Raw genomic sequence first — 23,733 nt, 5'->3', positions numbered from 1 at the left:
ACAGCTGTTTTCAACATTGATAACAAGAAATGTTTCTTGAGCAGCAAATCAGCATATTAGAATGATTTCTGAAGGATCATGTGACACTGAAGACTGGAGTAATGATACTGAAAAATCAGCTCACAAGGAGCATACAAGACTTCCTTCAAAAACATTACCACCAAAATTTTGAACAGTAGAGTATGGAGCACAAAAAAGTTTAAATAAAGTTAAAACATTATCTAACCAGTACTGATAATGTGGACTGCAGAACTGGCCTACAGACCTAACTGAATTTAGTTTGTATACATACAGTAACAGTTCTGATTATTAACTTAGAACAAGTAGCAACATAAAAGCTTAAAGGTGCCCAAGAATGCTTTTTCACAAGATGTAATATAAGTCTAAGGTGTCCCCTGAATGTGTCTGTGAAGTTTCAGCTCAAAATACCCCATAGATTTTTTTTAATACATTTTTTTAACTGCCTATTTTGGGGCATCATTAACTATGCACTGATTTTTTCAGTGCGCCGCCCCTTTAATTCGCGTGCTCCCTGTCACACGAGCTCTCGATTATATTACAGCACATTTACAAAGTTCACACAGCTAATATAACCCTCAAATGGATCTTTACAAGATGTTCATCATGCATGCTGTATGCATGCTTCGAATTATGTGAGTAAAGTATTTATTTTGATGTTTATATTTGATTCTCTATGAGTTTGAGGCTGTGCTCTGTGGCTAACGGCTAATGCTACACTGTTGGAGAGATTTATAAAGAATGAAGTTGTGTTTATGAATTATACAGACTGCAAGTGTTTAAAAATGAAAATAGCGACGGCTCTTGTCTCCGTGAATTCAGTAAGAAACGATGGTAACTCATTTAACAGTACATTAGCAACATGCTAACGAAACATTTAGATAGACAATTTACAAATATCACTAAAAATATCATGCTATCATGGATCATGTCAGTTATTATTGCTCCATCTGCCATTTTCGCTGTTGTTCTTGCTTACCTAGTCTGTTGATTCACCTGTGCAGATCCAGACGTTACTGGCTGCCCTTGTCTAATGCCTTTCATAATGTTGGGAACATGGGCTGGCATATGCAAATATTGGGGGCGTACACCCCGACTGTTACGTAACAGTCGGTGTTATGTTGAGATCCGTGTGTTTTCCGGAAGTCTTTTAAACAAATGAGATTTACATAAGAAAGAGAAAGCAATGGAGTTTGAAACTCAATGTATGTCTTTTCCATGTACTGAACTCTTGTTATTCAACTATGCCAAGGTAAATTCAAATTTTGAATCTAGGGCACCTTTAACAATTACTAATTTAACTGCAGTGAATCACTGCCAAATTCCCTCATCATAATACATTAAAGGAACATGAAAAAATACAATAACAACCATTTTAAGATTGAATAACAGCTCATTGATATATTAATAGGCAGATCATGAATATAAAATGCTTAAATGGATGAAAAAGATGAAAAAAAGGAGGTATATTTTCAACAGAATGGAAGGTCTTCTGAAGTTATACTTCAGGGAATTTAACTTTAGCTGAATAGTTACTCAGCAGACATGACAGTTTCCCTGGAGCTACCTGAGGTTAAGCGTCCTGCTCAAAGGGCAAAATGGTAATAGTGTTCTCTTAATAATTGCCAGTTCACAGGTCACCTCATCCTGGGATCAAACCTCTAAAAGAACCTCACCACTTAGCTACCAAAGCCCTCTGCATGATTATAGTACATTGTATTTTTTGATGAATCACTATGAATTCCAATTACATGGTCACACATAAAACACATTTTACTTCCAAAGTGCAAAGTGTGTGAACAGAATTGATTTCAATGAGGTGTTTTAATTGTAAATTTGGCAACAATAGTTAAAGCTTAAAAAAAAAAAAAAAAACCTTAAAATAATGGTAAAGCTTTTTAGCAAGTAACAAGAATGATTTCTTCAGGGAAATAAACCAAATTAACACAAAATATCTAGGGGCTAATACAAAAACCACCACAGTGCAGCGCATTTCTGGTGAATTAAAAGTATAAATACTATTAAAATCTTTTCATTTTTATCACTGCACATAAACACGCTCGAACCTTTAATGTACCTTGGAGTACACCAGTCAGTTTTTAATGTAAAACAATTATTTGAGTCTATGTATGAAGTACTCTAATATCACACCTGTGTATTTAAATGTAATTTAAGTGGCTATATTTTAGCCTAGAAAGTTTAACACCTCTACAAGGCAACCATGAGTCACTTACATCGACATTGAGCAATTTATCACCCCACCTAAGTGCTATATATTTAATAATGCTGTACAGTGAAAAACTATTTAAACCATGTCTCATCTTCTGTACGACATTCGACATACACTTCATGTTGTATATTAATGCCCTTAGTTAACGTTTATGAAGTAAAATATTCAATGACTGGTAGAAGAGAGTCTGCATCCACTGCGACTCATGCATACTTAAGCTCTATCCCTGAAGTTTGAAATGAACGAGGGTGTTCCGAGTCATGCTCTAATCTCACTGTACCATGAAATGCAATTCAAAAACATCGCGTGAGAAAAGAGAGAGAGAGTGTGAGAGGGCAAAGGAATGATAAACAGACAGACGTTGCAAGAGATTGCTATCAGCAAACTGAACCAGGCGAGAGAAAAATAGGATGAAAACACACAGAAGAAGTGCATGTAAATTGGATAACATCACCAAAATGTTCAAGTTGGGAAGCTGATATTAAAAGAAGTGGTGACCAATTACCTGTCAGCGCCCTAAAATCTTCCAGCTCATAATCTAATTGTGCTCTGTTTAGCCTAGCCCACCAGATCCTCTCAGGCGTTCCCTGGAGGAGGGAAGAATAATGAAATGTACACTGCAGCCCGAGCCGGGCCCCGGCTGAGAGGAAGCTAGTGTAAACACACAGCAACCCCCTCAATCTCCCACATATGAGCAATAAAACCAATTCTAATATGAGGTTTGGTGCATGCTTTCATTTGTTTAGCTTAGGTGAGTATTACAGGGTCCAGTGGGAATGGATGCATTAGTAAGCTAAAGAAGAAGACAAAGTCTCTTTCTCTCTCTGTATCTCTCTATGCCTGGGGCTGAACACCTCAATGCTCACTCGCTGCAGCTCTCTGCTTCCACTTCTTGTTTCATAATTCATCTTAAACAAGGGGGGGGAAAACACAAGCAGTGAAGCAACAAGATAGGATGCTAAGAGCAAAGCCCATCTTTCAGGAGACTGTATGTTAGAGAAAGTAGAAGAGGACAGATATGAGTGTGTATGTGTCTCTGTCTGTATTAAATATGAGCCTCTGCAATTACATAACAGCCCAGGTGCCCATGTACAGTTCCACGAGTCTTCTGAATGACACGGTACTAAACATTCATTGAATAAGTGATGTAATTCAATCTCAGAGAGACAGATTATTTTGGCTTGCAGCAGGTCCGCTCCTTACTGCAGTTTCAAACACACCTTTTGACCAATGAATTTCTATAATGTTTTTAGAGATTAGTAATCATTTATTATTGAATTTAAAAAAAAAGGATTTAAAAAAAATAATTTAAAATATTGTACTCACCAAAATGATTTCTGTATGGTACACAACTAGATTTTTATATATTTTACTTCCAATATTAATTTCATTTTTAACAAAATTAATACTTCTATTTATCAAGGATGCATTCAATTCATCGAAAATGATGGTAAAAATATTTATAAAGTTATAAGTTGCATTTTTCAAATATATCCAAAATATTAAGCAACACTGTTTTCAACATTGATAATAATAAGAAATATTTTCTGAGCAAAAAAATAGTATTAAAGGATGCAACACTGAAGACTAGAGTAATGGCTGCTGAAAATTCAAGCTTTGCCATCACAAGAAATTTTAAATTTAAATAAATATAATATAATATATAAAGAAAGGCCCTTAAAGGCCCACTGAATTGTCATGGAATGTGCAGCATTATTCAATGTGTTGACGTTGAGACGCTTTGTTGCTATGATACGGAATATTCAAGGCACTGTCACTTATAACTGATTTTGCAGGTAATTTGTTTCAGACTAAAAAGGTTCACACAATGTGGAATTACTTGCTCTGTATGTTCGGAGACCAGCAATATTAATTTCTCATCCATTTTGTTTCTGTTTGTTGATGTCGCTGTACAGCAAGAATATGACAGTTGGTCGGAGTTGTATTTGTCCCGCCCCTCCTCCACTCTGATTGGACGGCTGGCTAAAAAGTGACAGTGATGAGCGCAGCGTTTTACTCAAAGTTGAACATTCTTCAACTCGAGGCGACCAGTAAAAAACGCCGAGCTCTCAGCGCTTGAGCGTGAAAAAGACGCTCAGCGCCTCGTTACGCTCCTGCCGTTTAAAAAACGCGGCGCTCCCATTGAAAACAATTGAAAAAGTACGCTAGCAGCTGGAAAAAAACGCTCTGGTGGACACACGGTCTTAAGGCTAACATATTCATACTAAAACCTAAAATCTTAAAGGTGCCCTAGAACTTCTTTTTAAAAGATGTAATACAAGTCTAAGGTGTCCCCTGAATGTGTCTGTGAAATACCCCATAGATTTTTTTTAATTCATTTTTTTAACTGCCTATTTTGGGGCATCATTATAAATGAGCCGATTTAGGGTGTGCGGCCCCTTTAATTCTCGTGCTCCCCCGCCCCCGGAGCTCGCACTTTCCTTGAACAGCATAAACAAAGTTCACACAGGTAAGATAACCCTCAAAATGGATCTTTACAAGATGTTCGTCATGCTTGCTGCATGCATACATCGGATCATGTGAGTATTGTATTTATTTGGTTGTTTACATTTGGTTCTGAATGAGTTTGATAGTGCTCCGTGTCTAACGGCTAATGCTACGCTGTTGGAGAGATTTATAAAGAATGAAGTTGTGTTTATGAATTATACAGACTGCAAGTGTTTAAAAACGAAAATAGCGACGGCTCTTGTCTCCGTGAATACAGTAAGAAACGATGGTAACTTTAACCACATTTAACAGTACATTAGCAACATGCTAATGAAACATTTAGAAAGACAATTCACAAATATCACTAAAAATATCATGATATCATGGATCATGTCAGTTATTATTGCTCCATCTGCCATTTTTCGCTGTTTTCCTTGTTTGCTTACCTAGTCTGATGATTCGGCTGTGCACAACCAGACGTTCTGCCCTTGTGTAATGCCGTGAACATGAGCTGGCATATGCAAATATTGGGGGCGTACACCCCGACTGTTACGTAACAGTCGGTGTTATGTTGAGATTCGCCTGTTCTTCGGAGGTCTTTTAAACAAATGAGATTTATATAAGAAGGAGGAAACAATGGAGTTTGAAACTCACTGTATGTCTTTTCCATGTACTGAACTCTTGTTATTCAACTATGCCTCAATTTTTAATTCTAGGGCACGTTTAAATTTTGATTTCAGAGGGACTTCAATAATTCTTATAAAAGGTATTTAAAAGGAACCCTTCATCTTATTCTATCCAAGAATCACTCATTTAGACAAGAAGAGATTGTCTGACAACATGACAACAAAAATAAATAAAGCAGAAAATGTGTATAGACTTTGTGATCAGAATTTCTATCACTTCAAAAGAAAAAAGCACTTATTTCACAGAATATACAGTTTTGTTCATGGACAGATAGTTAACTTGCTACTAAATGCCTTAAAACTCTAATCCAGTGATTAGTTCTTCTTCAGAAGAGCTTATTGTATCAACTTAACTGAACTTCATTTCCAGATCTGGAAAAAAAAAGAAAAAAAAAAAAAAAACTGTGTGCACTTACATAAGTTGCATTGCTCCAAACAATTAGACATTTGTGCACATTATGCATCAGGTGGTCAGGCTATGTAATCCTTAATGTTTTGTGCCCATGAATCAGTACATAAACACAAAGAGTAAATATGCTAAAGGGGGAATATGTATGACACAATGACAGAGCTCATCAAGTAATCTTCTCAACGTTGGCCTGTTCCTGGTCAATCTCAGTCTCTTCGATCTCCCTGTGGGCATGCTCAAACGTTCACACAAACAAAAGCGCCAACATGTCAGTGAAGAAATCAATTGCGGTGTGTCATCGACGGTGAAGCGATGAATACATGAGCTGTAAACTGATGTAGTCTGTTTATATCATCACTCTGATGTCATGTTCTTGGAATCTGGGACAGTGGTCAAGCGTTTTAATCAATTTTCTATTAGAGTAACATGGTCGGTATGAGCGAGAGTTGGGTACAGGCCCAACCCTAAAAATAATACAGAATCTAATCTGAATTATGGTTCAAAGAGATTAGGGATCCATAATCCTTTGAATAAACAGGGGGGAAAAAAGTGAGCATGAAAAAAAAAAAAAAAAAGCTTAGGTGGGGGGTTAAACTCCCTCCTGCGGACACCATTTGATAATAAGTCTGTGTGTTTAGGTCTTCTGAGATGGACAACACCATTTCATCAAAACCACGCTAATCCCTCTGCCATCTCTCTCTTCTGTGAGCCCTTCCTCCTTTCCCTTTGACCATCCAGCTTTCTCTATCCAGCCTCAAAACAAATCTGAAAGCAAGGACTGAAAATCCTCTGGTGACCGAGTATGAACCAGTTAGCTAAACCTGCTCTAAACAGGGCTGCGATCCAACAAAACAGTCCATGAAAATCTGGAGCTCCAGGAGAGACCTGATTACAGGAGGAGTAAATGAGAGAATTCCATCCAAAAATGAATGTCATTTACTCACCCTCATGTCGTTCCAAACCTGTATGACTATCTTTTTTTTCCTGTAGAGCACAAAAGAAGATATTTTTAAAAAATGTCTCAGTGTCCATACGATGAATGTCAGTGGGGTCCAAAACAACATTTTACCACACTGACTTTCATTGTATAGACAAAAAAATAGTCTTCAAAATATATATATTTTTTTTTGTTCCGCAGGTCTGAAACAAAATGAGGGTGAGTAAATGACAATTTTGGGTAAACTACCCCTTTAAAGTATGGCTGTTTAAAAATGAACAACTATCCCCCAAAAAGTGGGTGGGATAAACTCATACACTCTTCTTAAGTAAAGGTTCTTTATTGGCATTGATGGTTCCATGAAGAACCTTTAACATCCGTGGAACCTTTAGATTCCACAAAAGGTTCTTTATAGTGGAAAAAGACTAAGACACTAAGAAAAAAATGGTTATTTTAAGAACTGTTCACTGAAAGGTCGGCATCGCTGCAAAAACCCCTTTTGAAATCTTTATTTTTATGAATTTAGAAACTACTAAAGTAAGGCAAATATGTCCCCTAGTGATTGCTCTGCATTAAATGGTGTTTAAGTTGGCAAAAAGGGGCAACCCAGTCACAGCATGGGAACAGACAACATGCTATAGATTTTGTGCTTCAGCTGTGAGCAGTACAACACAGGAGGCAACTAATGTTGTGCGGAAGACACACACACACACGTGCGCACGCTCTCACACACACAGGTTTGTTTTGCTATCTTAGTGAGGATATTCCATATGCGTAATGGTTTTTATACTGTACAAACTGTACATTCTTTCTCCCTACACTACCCCTACCCCTAAACCTACCCATCACAGAAAACATTCTGCATTTTTACATTTTTAATAAAACATTGTTTAGTATGTTTTTACAGCTATTTTAAATATGAAGACTCATAAAATGTCCTCATATTTCATGTTTACGTCGTAAAACCAGTGTAATACCCATGTCATTATACAAATTTGTGTCCTCATAAATCACAAAAACGTGCACACACACTTCAAAATTACTTTTGGAACATTATTAAATAATAAAGTATAAAAAATATAAAACAAAAAAATGTTGATCATCCTGCCAGTAAGATTTTTCACACATGCACATTTCCATGGCATTTTAATGTGCATGACGATGTTTTATCTGCTATAGCTGCAAAATTAATCAACCCGCTCCTCTGTTTCATATATTTATCTGTCTTTTGTTCAAAATCATTTTTTTTGCTGAAGCCTTTGTTTTCTGACCTTTGGATGAGTTGTGGCAAAATGCCATTCGAATATACATGACATCAATGCCTCTTAAATCTTACAGCAGACTGTGGTCTGACGTTATTATGCTCAATAAAATCACCAATTTTAAAGGGTAGTTAGTCAATCTACCATATATAAGACAAACAAAGACATAATATTATTTCTTTTGAAACTTTTACATTTCACACTTACACGGTACTTCTTGAAAGAACTGCTAGGGTTCACCAGACTTTTGTGAGTTCTTACTGAAATTGGAAAGTAAAGTCCACAATAGAGGCCTAGTAATGACTAGCTAGTTTGTAACTAACTCTGTATTTATTCAGTTGCACCACTAGTAGGTCATAAGCTCTCCGTAAATTAATGCATAGTCACAAAATATGACATTTACCCTCAGTGAACTAATAGCAGCCTTCAAAAACGTGAGCAAAAGTTTAGTTAAAATGCTGTGAATTTCAGTTCATCCAAAAATATTTAGTTGTGCATAAGTTGTAACAGTATAAAAGACCAGAATATTTAGTTTCACAGTCCCTGTGGTGGTAAATTTACTGCACAGGAACTTTGCTGATGTTAAATTTTAGTTTGAAATCTCAAGCTGATAATTAAACCCAACAATTTAGCAAACATATTCAGGAAAAATGTTCAGGAACAACAGTATCTGTCATACTTTACAATCTCACTGTGACTGGGTGGGCCAAGTTTCTGATTAAAAGGCATCATTGACATGTAAATGAGATCACATTTTAAATGTTAGAAATCCAAATAGTTTGTAACGAGCCACTTTGCAGCTTAGTTTCAGTAGCTTGTATTCTTGGGGAGGAAGTTTTGAGTAATAAAAGTTAAAATATCATTTACATGTAGTTGCATATCAAACCTGAAATACTATTGCAGAGCCACCAACAAAAATGTTTTAGCATTTACCAGCTGTGGTTGCCAGAACTTTACCGTAAAAAATACAGTAGCAACGTAAAAAAAAATCTGTTAAATTTACGATAAAATAACGTATTTCATTAACTGATATAATGTTAATTTACCAACCTAATGAAGTACTAATATCTGTTTTGTACCTTTATGATACACTGACAGTCACCAAACACAGTGGTGATAAGAGTCACATGATGAATCAAAGTTCATCACAAGCAGATTTTCCACAAGCTGAGAAGGACAACACTAACATATAGAAGGTGCACACAGTGTCATTCACACACACACACTAAACACCATCATGGTAACATGCATGAAATTGTAAAAATGCAATAAACATTAATTTAACAACATTAGATGTAACATAAAACCCTAATGTACATAACTGATTAGAAAAAAATTAGAAAAACTAAGAAGAAACAGAGTTATTTCAACGAAAATATATCAAATGTGAAGTGTCACGCAGGGAATTGTGGGAATGTCAATTTACGGTTTTTCACTGTAAATTTTACAATGAATTGTTATTTTTCACTTCCAAAAACTGTGAATTTAACAGTATTTTACCATAAAATTACATTAAATGTACCATTAGATCTATTACAGTTATTCACCGTATATAGTACGGAAACTTTCTGTAAACCAATTGACAGTTTTTCACCGCAGCATTTTTACAGTCTTTTACTGTTAAAATCACGGCCATTTTTTACAGTGTGCATTAATACTGATCTATAAAACAACATTATTATTATATATTTGATAAACTCTGGCTCTATGAGTGCCTTTGTCCAGCCTTGAACTTGATTTTTGACAAGCCTATTTCACACATCACACATTCTGTGAGTGAAATAGTAACCCATTAAGGATTAATCATTAGTGCTAATGTATCTTAAAAAAACACCAAAACTAGATTGCACTAGACTGCACACAAGACTCTTCAAAAGAGAAGCAGCCTCAAGGTTCAGATTGATCAAACAAGTCAGACAACTCTTTTTATGTCCTCTGAGGTATTTAAGGCTGTATCTCTGTCATGGGGTGTGACAGACACCCTTATCCAGGACGTCTCTGTGTAATTACATGCGAGAGGACCGTCATTTCACCAGTGCTCCCCTCGCTAGATGAAAGACAGGTAAGACATAGTCATGTAATTGGCCCTCTCGTTGAGGGAAGAGGAAAAGAGAACGGGCGGGTTTGTTTCGATATGTTCTGTTTATCCTTGTTCCCACCGTTTCTCTCTTTCCGACTGTCTCCAGTCGATTATGGGTCATTATTTCCAATGCGTCTGTGCCTTCAGGACAGATGTGTAAAATGTGGCACTAAAGTGCAGGCCTCATTTAGTCCACACCACTGTATAACTGTCACTCGACCTAAACGTGTTCACAAACAAATACACACTCAAACACCGCTGTAAGCAAGCGTATGAGACGGACGTGGGTGGACACATCAACTAACAAAGACTCGCTTTTTTTCCTGTCAGTCACATTTGGTAATTTAAATCAATGAAACAAAAGCTTTCTTGCACTTAATAACGAGGGTGTGTACACAGCAACATAATCGTTATTTGCTACTGACAGCCTGCGTGATGAAGATTTAAGCAGCAAATGACTGCGAGATAGACTTCACATGTCTTCTTTTCTCCACCATTTCACCTTCAACTCATTCATGAACTAAAACTAAAGTACCAAATTTGTATTTGGAAGTGATTATGAGGGACTAGAAGATGGTATTACAGTGATGGCACCTCAAAATAATAATAAATACATAGATAATTAAAAATAATAAATAACAGTAAATAACAAAATATTAAATAAGAGTAAAGTAATGAATAAAATACAAATAAATAAGTAAATAAAAAGACAGAAATTTGAATAAAAAAAACAACATATAAATTAAATATACAATTAAATAAAAATCTGTGAATGCAATTACAAAATGTAAAATCTGTGAATGGGAATAAGTTTACCCTCACAGATCCCTGTAGAGCCTTTGTTGTGCCTAAATCCGTGTTATGGACAGATGGTAACATAAAGACCTCCACCAAAAGTATTTTCTGACCCCGGAACAGAAGTTAGTCTTTCATGCCAGTTTGTTTCTTCCACCACCTGTCTACCCTTGAGTGACATACTGTAGGCTACAGCTCTTACATCTCTCCTGACAGACCGGAGTATACACACAAAGACTCCCTGTGGGTCTGTCCTTCCGAAAGCATCTTCTATCAAACCTCTCTATCCCACAGGATGCTGGTTGTCTGTCTGTCCCAGGTCAAGTCAGCTATTAAGATTCAAGATTCAGTCGTTTAATGTTAAAATGCTACACATCAGACAAAGGTAAAGGGTTGAGGTTTAGGCTAACCTTGTGCAATCACACAAAAGGTTAGGCTGTGAGGCTTAACTGCAATGTACGTGACTTACAGCAGAAACGGCTCAGATAGACATGTTGAGACTATAGAAAGTACTTGGTACTATAGAAAGAATGAGGCCAACTAATTTATTTTGTTATCTTCAGTGCAATTTTCCAAACAGCAATTTTATTTTTTATTTAATGTTATTGGCTGCTAGCTATTGGATATTTAATTGTTTATGCTCAATTCTCCTGTTTTTACATGATTACCTTTGCCGTCATCTAAAGTTCATTTTTAAAAACAATAATTATTTAACAACACTGCAATCTTTAACAAATCTCATAATGAATATCATTTTTCATACTGCACGTCAGGGGTCGGCAACCTATTGGCACGGGGAGCGATAATCACCGGCACATGACAATAGATAAAGAGATGTACGCATTATGTTATAATGTTGTAGGTGTATCTACAGTGATTGATTTAAAAAAAAAAAATAATAATAATAATAATAAATAATATATATATATATATATATATATATATATATATATATATATATATATATATATATATATATATATATATATATATATATATATATATATTATTATTTATTTTTTTTTTTTTTTTTATATATTTAACAAGGTATAGACTTTGACTATAAGCCATAAATATCGGTTATGTGACATAACATGAAAATATTTATCTGCTTGCTGGTTGAATTATCAGCTTATTTTGACTAGAATTTTGTTAAAAGAGTAAGTTTAGGCATCACAGTATTATAATGTACAATATAAAATATTAATATTCATTTTGAAAATAGAGAACAGTGTTATTAAATCATTAGTGTTTTAAAAGGTTAACTTTAAGCAAGCATTAGATAATACATTAATAATGGCAAAGTTAACCTTAATGAGCATGAACAATTAAATATGTTATATTAGCCAATATATATCCAATATCACCAATTAATATATAAAGATTTAAACTAAAAATAAATAAATCTAATATCATACAGCCACAAACCTCAACACCGTAGATGTATCATCACATACAGAACTCCATAGGGAGAAAAAAAAAACTCTCCCTACCCTGGTCTGACAACATGATGTCAAAAATCATTCTTTAAAGAAAAGAAAGTCCCACCGCTTCACTTCAACATTAATCAATCAAGGAGAAACACCCTGCCCACATCTCAGCTTACAGATCAATAAACATCTTCACAGGCTTCATGAGTGCAATCCCCCTCCCCACAGACCTCAGGTCTTGGCTCAGCTCTGTGTGGAGCACTCCGGAGCGAGACGTGCAGGGGCGGCGGAGTTTAGAACGGTCGCGCGGAGAGTTAATGAAGCCACACCAGTCAGCATGGCCGTCCATCTGTTTCCTTAATCCTCGTAAACATGAGCCACACTGTGATAGGGCGCTAGCCAACCCCATTGCTGTGATTTACAGACATTAAGGCAGTGCTCACTGTGAATGGATGGACGGGCAGAAGGGGTTTGGAAGAGTGTTGGCCTTGACAGCTTTTAGGAGATGTCCCTGTAAAGCTTTGCAAGTAGCTGCACCGTGCTCAGCTCACCTGCTAATCGGAGCAGAGAAGTGGAGCGGAGCTGAGTGAGCAGAAAGGTGAGAGTGAGGTCGGCCTTGCCGTCCATCTGTCCATCAGCGGGTAAGAGGCTTGGGGTACAGAAGATGGGGCACACATAGAATATCCAAATGTTACGCCAACAATACACGCCGAGATGCCAATTTAAACGCGATTAAGGTAAAGTGTCAAAAGACACAGCGCAAAGCATGTTGGGTTTGCGCAAGTGAGGTGTGTGAAAACACACCTGATTGACAGGCCTTATGAACATGGCCTTGCTGTGAACCCCAGTTTAAGATACACTCCGCTTCAATGAACTGTCCAACTCATGCTCTCTCAATCATCCCATAACCTGTCAGGTTCTGCTACCTCTCGCACCCCTTTTAAACCGAGATTGCGCTGGTTCTCGCACCAGAGCTCACATTTCAATTGACTTTCAGATTAACAATGACATGCTGTACCTGGTTATACATTTGTTGTCTTTGCTTACAAGTTTTATGTGTTTTGAGAACATAATTTAACATCTAAAGTAATCGTGCTGGGAATCAATACAAATTTCCTGATTTGATTCCGATTCCACTTCTGATTTCAAATTAATCTGGGTATATTTTTTTGTTATGCTAATGTCATGAATTATACAGTATTTCAGACTCTACCAGTAATTTGTCTGTGAACTGTTCATGAAAATAACTAACTTGTAAGAGTCGTTTGTTTTGAGAATCATAATTGGTTGCACTATTTTTTGATTAACTAAAAATAATTGGTTTTAAAAAGCCATTAGTGCTTTTGTTTGTTTTTCCGTGCAGCTCATGAGGACAAATCAACAGAAACACAGTATTTTTATTGCATTACATTCAACAGAGACTGCAAGACGCTCACAATCGATTTTGGGACTATTTAAATAAAGATCAAATCTATATTTTTCAGCCCTACAACATATTTTGGTTCAGTGTCTTCATGCAATCAGAAGCTGATTTTAATGCAACAGACTGACCAACAGAATATAGTGTCTGGGAGCCTTTGTGTAACGTGACATTTACGTAATGTCTGTAAAAAAAAAAAAACTTCTCTGAAAAAAACATTTCTGCATCAGGCGTTTCCAGTGTAAACAGATTCCAGGATTGGTAAATTTCTGCTTTACATCAATCTTGGAAGCCTGTAATGTTGTTGTTGTTTTTAATGAAAACTTTTCTTGGTGTACATGTCCCACCCCTAAAAGCAGGTTTAAGGGGCATTACAGGACCAATTTATCCTGATTCACCTTCTTCTGCAGTGGAAATATGTTAAATGCTCAAGATTGGGCACCGGCTCCTGAACTAGCAAACGGTCGATGGGAAAGTAGCACCACATTTTGGGAGTCATGCCAGAGGGTGTGGAAGTGGTAACAACGCACTCCATAGGGATTAAGCATCACTATTTTGCCTGTTCCAGAACAAGTCCAGCAGTCAGGGTGCAGCCAAAATCCACGACACTCATTCCAAGGGCGTTGACTGTGGAACCAGGCCTCTTGGACTAGACATGACCTGCTTTGGATGAGTAAAGAGTGCCTGTCCAACAGGATCATGTGTAAAGGTCAAACACAATGCAGAAACTCCAGTGCATAAAACTTTTTACTGCATTGCTGTTGCTGTGAAACTCCATTTGAAAACCTCTATATATATTTATTAACATTTCTCAAGTGTCAAACCCCACATTCTCATTTCCTGGTCAGGCAGAGTCAGGGCTGCTCTGTTACAAAAGCACATAGTGTGTGGCCTTTTACATCTGGCACAAAGAAAACTAAAGCGACGCCACAAGAGGACATTACTCTTTGGTCACACACCATCAGGCTGCCTTTACCAGCACGCCACACACACAGGGGACGTTTCGTTCCAGCACTTCGACATTGAAAACCAGCCGGTGAGCAAGCATGTGCGTGTTCTCGGGTGAGACATGCCACATCCCTCCCAAGAGGCCCCCTGCAGAATGCAAACCATGGTAGAACCCTAATAAAACCCCCCTTGAGATCCTCAGCTCCCCATATTCAACTATCCCTGGGGCAGATGGGAGTCTTAACAGGCGTTAAACTCAGAGAGATAGGATTCTCCACACTGCCTTTCAAAGGTAACTCCACTAACCCCCATCACAATAAAGGAGCCAGAAAGAATGAGAGCACATGAGGGAGTGCGCAAACAGGAAATTCAATGGACTAGTAAAAAGAACAAGAGAAAGGTGTTTGACAATAAAAAACAATTAAATACTGAAAAGAGATGATGGCTGAAGGAATGCATAAATATACATCTTTTTTTTTTTTCTTCTAAAAGTTGTTTCCAGCAATAATCAACAGCATTCTGCAGACTTGAATTTACCTTGAATATTCCTTTTTATCAGTGTAAATTATCATTTCTCTTCTATGTGAGACAGAAAAAAAAACATATAGTCACACCTGGGCATAAACCACAGATTGGCTGAGGTCTAATCTTCAGGCATGGACCGGGTTGAACTTCCTTTGAAGGCTAAGAAGATGAGGGAAATCTCCATGGCCTCAGAAAGTCTCTCTTTCAAGGCAAAAAGCACAAAGCCAGGTGGACCGCAGGAGACCTATTCACGTGGCCCTGGCACCACCGCTTTCAGACCCCTGCCGAAAGGAATCCGACATGCTACCCAGACCCCCACAGGCACCATCAGGGGGTCTGAGCTGAAGGCCCTTCACTCCTGATTTTTTATAACTCTTTTAACTTTCATATATTACTTTCAAGATCCTGATGCAAGCGGTCGGTTTGCCAGTCAGACTTAGAAAATAAGATTAGAGAACAAAAAAAGACCAACTTTACAAGTCACATCCATCTATCAATCAAAATGAGTAGTTTCGGTACTCTAGCCAGTACAACTCAAATTAAACTGTTTGACAAACTGAGATCCTAGATGTCTGTCATGCAGTTGGGCTTGGAATGGAGCTACTGTATGCAGCAGTTGCTGGACCCTGCCAGACACAGCAGCCTGGGGAAAGGCTGTCCGCCAAAGACACTGTTGGCTTGGCATGAGCCCCTGCTGCAGGTCTGGCTCATTGTGAAATATTCAGGAGTTACAGTTTGCTAGAAAGGAAGTGTGAAGCTTGGAGCCATTATGTTGGCGTTAGCAAGAAAAAAAAAGATGAAAGACCTCATCATATGTACAGTAAAGCCCCACGAATTCTGACTCAAGCATGTGGGTTCTCGGTGGTATTGTTTGTGAGAACTGAATCAGAAGTGTGACTATGAATGGAAAGCCGAGACAGGAAACACAAAAATACATTGTCAGTCACTCCTTCATCGCCTAAAGGAGTTGCGAGCACACCGACCCCTCCTTCCTCTAGCCCCTTCACCCCACAAACAACCCCACACACGGTGGCAGAAAAGAGTCCCATTCAGTTCTCTATTCAACCCCGGCACAAAGCCACCCCACCGAGTCATTCTTCTACGGACCCTGTCACTCTCCGCCCCTCCGACCCACCACCACCACCCAGCTGCCGTAAACCCGGGTGGGGTGAAGAGTCTCCCTCTCTTGTATTCTCATTCAACTATCCACTCCTCGCTTTGACTTCATTAAATTCTCTTTCTTTGCTTTCCCATCATTCACCCATTGCTTTACACACAATGTTCCCCCTCAACTTTCTCTGAACGGCTTCTCTGTTCCTCTAGTTCACGTATCCTTGAAGTCACCGTTCCTACTGCTGGTGCAAGTCCAATAAGTATTTTGCAATATCAGGTGGTCGTTGTTGCATAATAAACCCAGATGATCAGAACCCTGAAGTGAAGCTGAAGAGGTTTTTTTTGTGATAATGACCATCAGACAGTACAGTGCTTAACTGCAAGACTACTTACCAAATAAATAAATAAATAAATAAATAAACAAAAAGACACATATTAAATATTGATTTGAGCTGAAATTAGTTATCTAACCTAAATTAGAATAAAACATCTAGTCCAATAAAACACAGGGGGGGAGACGGCCTATTCAATTGCATAATATTATTAATCTGCAGTCAAAGTTGCTTTTTACATCGAATAGTTAGCAAAAATATTTAGACAACATTTTTTCTCTATTTTAAATCCAGCATGAAATGGAAGTTGCAATAGTATTTTCTTCTCTATCATGGCGAATATCTGAGTGAAATGGCTTCTTGAATAATAAAAAAAAACCTAAATGAACGCAGATCTGATTCGTGTCTAGCGTTCTAGCGAAGATTTTATAAAAGTTCAATGTTTTTCAAAATAATTTTAACTACAGTGAACTATCCTGGTATAAAAAGACATACAACAAAGTGATATGGCAGACATGAAAATGGCATGGTATGTTGCATGATCAACAGTGAAATGTGCAATATAATGGTCATTATACATAAATATAAGACTGCTGAATGCAACTATGGACCAATCAGAATCAAGTAGTACAGAGACCCATGTAATAAATCTTTTTAACCTAGTCTCTTCCTTCCTCTCCCACACTCTCTCCTGTTTGTTCCAGATTTATGGTGGTGTACATGCACAGTATTGGCAAAGCATTAAAACTGTCCACCATTAATACAGAGAGGTTTAGGCATCGATAAGAACATCTTAATAAAAACATTTCCACTCAACGATCAGCTCATCACATGCTCCTCTGTCGCTGTCCCTCACTCTTCCTCCTCCTCTTGCCCTGTCGTTGTCTTCTTCTCTCAGACTATGCCAGAGACTTAATGATGCTTGAATGCCAAAGCTTCTGACTCCTGACTTTTCACTCTCACTCTCTTTTTTTAATAAAGTCTATTTAAATGGCAATCCCTGGGCTCCATCTATCTCAATACATCTCTCTAAGATATATTTCTCTGGCTTCTTTATCTCTCCCTTTTACTCTTAAGCACTAGATGGATATGGCTGCACTTTCTGAAACTGTCTGATCTTCATGCTTCACACACACTTATCCACATGGGTCATTCTGTGTACTAGAAACACAAAATCAACAGAAAAATCAAGTACTTGAGTATTTTGGGAGTGGGACTGAGAGTGTATTTTTTATCATTGATCTATGTACAGTAAATGTGCATCAGATAGAAGTGTTTGGCTGTTGAAGATCATCTCAATTTTAATCATGCTTTGTCAAGTTAAAAAAATATGGATGCACAGATGTGCATGTACAACACCATAAATTTGCACCATAATTATCATAAAAATACATTAAAAATGTAATATTGTGACATATAATTACAATTTTAAAAAGTTTTCTATTTTCAAATGTTTTAAAATACAATTTATTCCTGTGATGGCAAAGCCGAATTTTCAGTGGTTACATGATCTCTCAGAAATCATTCTAATATGCTTAAAGGGTTAGTTCACCCAAAAATGAAATTTCTGTCATTAAGTACTCACCCTCATGTCGTCCTAAACCCGTAAGTCCTTTGTTCATCTTCGGAAAACAAATTTTTATTTCTGATGAAATCAGAGGGTTTCTGAACCACAGATATGCAGCAACGTCATTGCACCTTTTGAGGTCCAGAAAGGTATTAAAGACATTGTTAAAATAGTCAACGTGGCTACAGTGGTTCAATCTTAATGCTATGAAGCGATGAGAATACTTTTTGTGTGCAAAAACAAAACAAAAATAACTACTTTATTTAACAATTTGAACTGTTGTCATATGTAGTTGACGCAGTGAATGCAGTTCAGAGCTTCCATGTTCTTTGTCCGACCGCTGAATCATTATTTGCCGGCTCCTGAGTCAGCATCACCCGCATGCATCATGCTGCTCAGACGTAAACACGGAAGCCTGTCCAACGTTCACTATGTCAACTGCGTTTGACAACAGTTCAAATTATTAAAGTTGTTATTTTCGTTTTGTTTTTGCACACTGTAGTCACATGGACTATTTTAATGATGTCTTTAATACCTTTCAGGACCTCAAAAGGTGTAATGACGTATGCGTGGTTCAGATACCCTCATATTTCATCAAAAATATCTTAATTTGTGTTCCGAAGATGAACAAAGATCTTACAGGTTTGGGACGACATGAGAGTGAGTACTTAATGACAGAAATGTTATTTTTGGGTGAACCCTTTAATATTTTTGTAACATTATAAGTGCCTTTACTGTATTTTTTTTATTAATTTAATGCAACCTTTCTGAATGAAAGTTTTTTTTTTTTTTTTTTTTAAGTACTGACCCCAAACTGTTGAATGGTAGTGTATATCAAATACTGACTGATACAGATACATCATCAAAAAAAAAATCATCTAACAATTCAGCATATAATCAAGTCAGGCAATAATGAAGTGCTACTAACAGCTCAACAAGTTTCTGTACCGACACTCACACCTGCATGCACAGACTACACATGTCCAACACCACTTCAGGAATCCACTGCATCATAAACAGATCACAACAGACACAACCATAGACTGCTTTAAAATATTAAAGAGGGCCACTTTACAGTGATGAATAATACAGTATGGGGGTGAGTGAAAAACCAGCGATCTCATTCAATGCCCTCTCCTCACCCCTCTCTCTGCCTCCCACAGTGGCCATAAAGTTAATGCACACCACAAGACTGGCGGTTCAGATCTTTGCCAGACCTCTCACCGATCCATGCATTTTTCTTTCCTTCACATTTCCCTTCCTCTAAACCTAATTACAAGGCTTACTGGTTCTCTTCCTACCTAGGTTCTCTCCTTTCTGCCTATTGTAGATTTTGCATTGAAAACTGAATTTTGCAATGAGTATCTTACATTACACAGCAAGCAAATTCGACCACAGATGAAAAATTCTCAGAGATAACCAATTATCCCCCCACGCCCTGGACTACCGGCGGAGAATTCCGGCAGCCTTGACTGGGAGGATTCTACATGTTATGCTCTCTAAACATGATGGGCATGCAAGAGCACACCTCCCTCCTCTTTCTTGACCTTAGGCACTTCAGCTTGACCTATTCCCGCCCACTTTTCTACCAGCGTTGCTGGCCACTGGGCCTGAACTTAATCCTCTTGAATTCAGAGCAGTCTCGAGTGTGTTATCTTCTCCAACTCCCAAAACACACACACGCGCACGCAAATCCAGACAGTGTGACTCCATTACATACACAACAGCACACGTCTCCCGTCTCAATCCAGCTCAAGCGTGTACACAGGGATGTCCTGCCAAACAAACACACTTGCATGCATACACACACACACACAGGGAGGAGAAAAGCTGATGGGGCAAAGGAGCCAGTAGTGGGTTCCTGGCAGTCTGGGTAATTAATGTGTATGTCAACACTAAGAGAGCTGTACCATACAGGAAATCTGAGCTCAGCACATCCACAATACAGACAGACTGGAGGGGGAGATGTAGAATACAGGAATGGACAGAATGAGAGAGAAGATAAACGTTATCCATCTTGACTCTGATGTTTTATGGATGATATGAAATATGTGCTGGCATCTTCTCAACGAGAGATGGGCTTCTGTAAAAAACTAGACTGTTCATGTATGCACAATGAGTTACTCACACACTGTATAGGGGAGACCAGGACAAATTGTCACACTTTTATACAACAGTGAAAATTTCTCCGAGTGGGATTATCTAGTCATTTTCTGCATGTCTTGATTAAACAAAAAAGCAACTGAACATTTCCTTTGTTATTGTTTAGGACAAAAGATACAGATCACTGAACACATATCCAGTAGCAGGGCATGTTGTCTCACCATAGTGTGTGGGCTAAGTTGTCACAACACAACAAAATTAACAGTAAATCAAGTATAAAACTGCAAAAATCTAGAAACTGATGTACAAAAACATCAAACCAATAAATATTTTAATCTATACATTTTATAAATGTATAACATTTAAAACACGTGTGACAACCCGCCCATATAAATATCCACAGAACACAGTTTTCAGCGTTTCAGTTCAAATTCAAACCCTTATTGTTACTTTTAGACATCTTCCCTGTGTGACAACTAGCCCCAGTTTCATCCCCATCAAAACCCTCATGGCAAAATAGGCATGTTTTCTACAATGGACTCATCTGCAGGTAGTTCATTAAGGGGAACTTAAACCACAGTACACATACGTCTCCACATCTTAAGTTAAATCAACCTATCCTTTTTCTTTCCGATTTCTCCTTCCCATTGGAAAACCAATCAGCTAAACTCTTTGAATGTGCAATTCCATGTCAATCTGATTACATATGTGGCCAGAAAGCAGAGAGGGAGAGAGATTTCTTTGACGCTTCATTGCTTTCTGTCACTTCTAAGGTCAGACAGAAGGCAGGCTAGCCTTCATGCAGAAACAATAACACATCACAACATGATCTACTTGTGAATATCTCTCCTCTGTATGGTATCTACGTATTATATCCATAACTTGTCATATATGTCAGCAAATGGTTTGGTTTTTTATTATTTATTTTCAGGATGAGTTTTTTAGAGGAATGTAGAACTTGCTGCGCAGTCATTGCTGCCAAATCAACTTTGTTTCCTCCTAATTCTTCTGTACAAAGTCCTTATAAAACAGAATTGGGCATCTCATGACTTGTGGACTACATCAGTGAATACAGCTGAAATCAAAACATTTGGCAAAATGTATTAGGCCACAAAATAAAGCTTTAAAAACATCTTCAGAGAAACGAATACCACCACTTGATCAAGAGCATGTGCTAAACGTAACCCTAAACTACATCAACTGGAAAAGTAAAATAAAAGAGAGGAAGAGATTTTAAAACAGCACACTTTAATTCAGAACTCACTTTCTCTGCTTTCCCTCAGATGTTGTTTCCTTTTTGTACAAGGTTTATTTTTTTCTGTCTTTCAGGAGACAGGAAGGCATTGAGCTAAACCTTAATTACTCCATGAACACCAGGGGTTCTGCTTTTTATCCGCTGCTTGGAAGCTCAGCATGGCAAGCAGAAAGAGAGGAGATCAACAGAATATTCCTCTCTGAAGAGAGAGAGAGAGATGAGTGCACATGCAGCAGTCACATCCCTTCATCTGGTTCTTAGTTACCTATCACACTGCCTTACTACTACTAGACAGATAGAATCGCTGTGCAGGTTTTAATATTTAAATAAATTGAACAGTGCCACCTGTTATAATTCTGAGATAATGTATGGATAAATTTAGTAATGTGGAACAACAAAAGCCATTATTGAATGCATGTTTCTCCATAATTCCTCTATTAATGCTTCAGTCTCTTGTGCAAGGTTGTAGAAGCTTTTATGCAATAAAAAAATGTAATAGGCCAGAAAATATAGCTTTCTTTATAAACGACCAATGAATTTGAAATGAATCTGATATATATATATATATATATATATATAGCCTTGATGGTCGACAAATGTTGAGAAATACAAATCCTGCTTGACATCACTATTCACTATCAATAAACTTATCTGTGCTTTGGGTGTGTTTATACGTGCGCTCCCGTATGTCTAAAGACGGAAGGTATAAGGAAGTGTTTTATTACTAATATGTACCATTTCTTTAACTGAAAAAAGAAAAGAAAAAAAAAGTGGCTCGTACCTGCATGGATCACAAAGGTTGCGCAGAGTACAACTAAACCGAGCAGGGGAGCGGGAGACTGGTCGCGGTGTATCCACGCCGAGAGCATCTTCACCCGGTCAAGCTACTGCCAAATTCCACCCAGGTGCTCTCGCTCCAGTCGGCTGAAGTCTCGCTGAATCCTCTGCGAAGGATACTTCAAACAGTGTGAAATGTGGAGGCGGGTTCCTCCCCAAACTTCACAAACTTACAAAAAAAGACTGCACCGTGGTTTATAATAAAACCTACTCACAGTCTGTTCCAGAGTTTCCCCAAATTAGGACGCGATACAATTTGAATTACAGTAACACAAACTGTTCATTTAGGCACACCGCAGTCCCCGTCCGTAGTAAAACGCAAGATAGCCAACAACCTGCGTAAAGTTCATCTCATTCACAACTCCACTGAACGCGTTTTCTCCGCAACTCTTTGAAAACACTGAATCTTCCGCGAAAGAATCGAAAACAAAAGTACTTGACAGCTTTATTCCTGCTGGGACGAGAAGAAAAAGTTGTCCGTAAGCGCTGAATATAATGCCATAGTTGTGAGATCTCCGCTGCTATCTGTGGAGCGCCATAGTCCTGACGCTGCCGCTCGTCTGAGTCTAGAGTACTGAGTGTAAACACACGAACGCGGGTATGAAGCGCGAGCCTCCAGACTCTCATCTCCCATCAGCCAATCATCAACCTTCACAGACCCACACTGAGCGCTGGCGAACAGAGACGCGAATTGAGATGTGAACGGAAACACGAAAAGCCCGGAGACGGACTCCAGGATTCACGAAGACGAAAAATATTTCATATATGAACAACAATGTTGTTAATATATAACTAAATGTTGTTACAACAACATGTAAATGTTGTTACAACAAACACACACAAACGTATATATTTTAATGATATAGCTTAAGGAAAATTATTTTATTAGTCATATTCGTTTTTTTTTTTTCTTAATCAAGGTGAGCTGCATTATTTTGCCATTAGTAGTAGTATTGTTGTCTAAATTGCCTATATTTTAACCATATAACTAAAGAAATTTGATTTAATTATGTATATAGCCATATCCGATTTTGGCCTTTCCCATGTAATTGCCCGTCTTTAATTCTGATCTTCTATGATTATGATTATGATTAGGCTAATTAAGGGTGGTTTGATAATGAAGGATGGTTAACATGTATTAATGCTGGATTTAGTATTAGTGTTAGTAGCACAATTACAATTCACAGTCATGCCTCCCAGCATTTTTCAATCTGGTTCAATCAGTGCATTAATGAAAGTGTTTTCAAAAACACCACAAGAGGGCGACAGTTCCTATATGTGATTTTGAGTCATTTCAGATGCTGAATATAGACTGATTTTCCAGTGTGTCCATTTGGT

The 23,733-nt window shown here is 37.8% G+C and overlaps 1 protein-coding gene across 3 annotated transcripts in view; it reads right to left on the bottom strand.

The window, feature by feature from the left end:
- The window catches only part of unc5b (unc-5 netrin receptor B), a 63,117-nt gene extending 40,047 nt beyond the window's left edge, over positions 1-23,070 (bottom strand). Inside the window, exons 1-2 of one of the 3 annotated variants that reach the window (XM_048205094.1) lie at positions 22,611-23,070; positions 22,340-22,514 (exon numbers count right to left, since the gene is read on the bottom strand). In XM_048205094.1, coding sequence (XP_048061051.1) covers positions 22,340-22,427 — 88 coding nt within the window. In that variant the 5' untranslated portion in view covers positions 22,428-22,514; positions 22,611-23,070. Of the gene's footprint in view, positions 1-22,339 lie in introns of all 3 variants that reach the window. The other 2 variants (XM_048205096.1, XM_048205093.1) reach the window with 2 other exon arrangements.
- Positions 23,071-23,733: the final 663 nt, after the last annotated feature.

The sequence above is a fragment of the Megalobrama amblycephala genome, linkage group LG10 (genome assembly GCF_018812025.1).
Source record: "Megalobrama amblycephala isolate DHTTF-2021 linkage group LG10, ASM1881202v1, whole genome shotgun sequence".
Lineage (NCBI taxonomy): Eukaryota > Metazoa > Chordata > Actinopteri > Cypriniformes > Xenocyprididae > Megalobrama > Megalobrama amblycephala.
The sequence above is the reverse complement of the archived record's forward strand: the minus strand, read 5'-3'. Positions and strand labels throughout refer to the sequence as shown.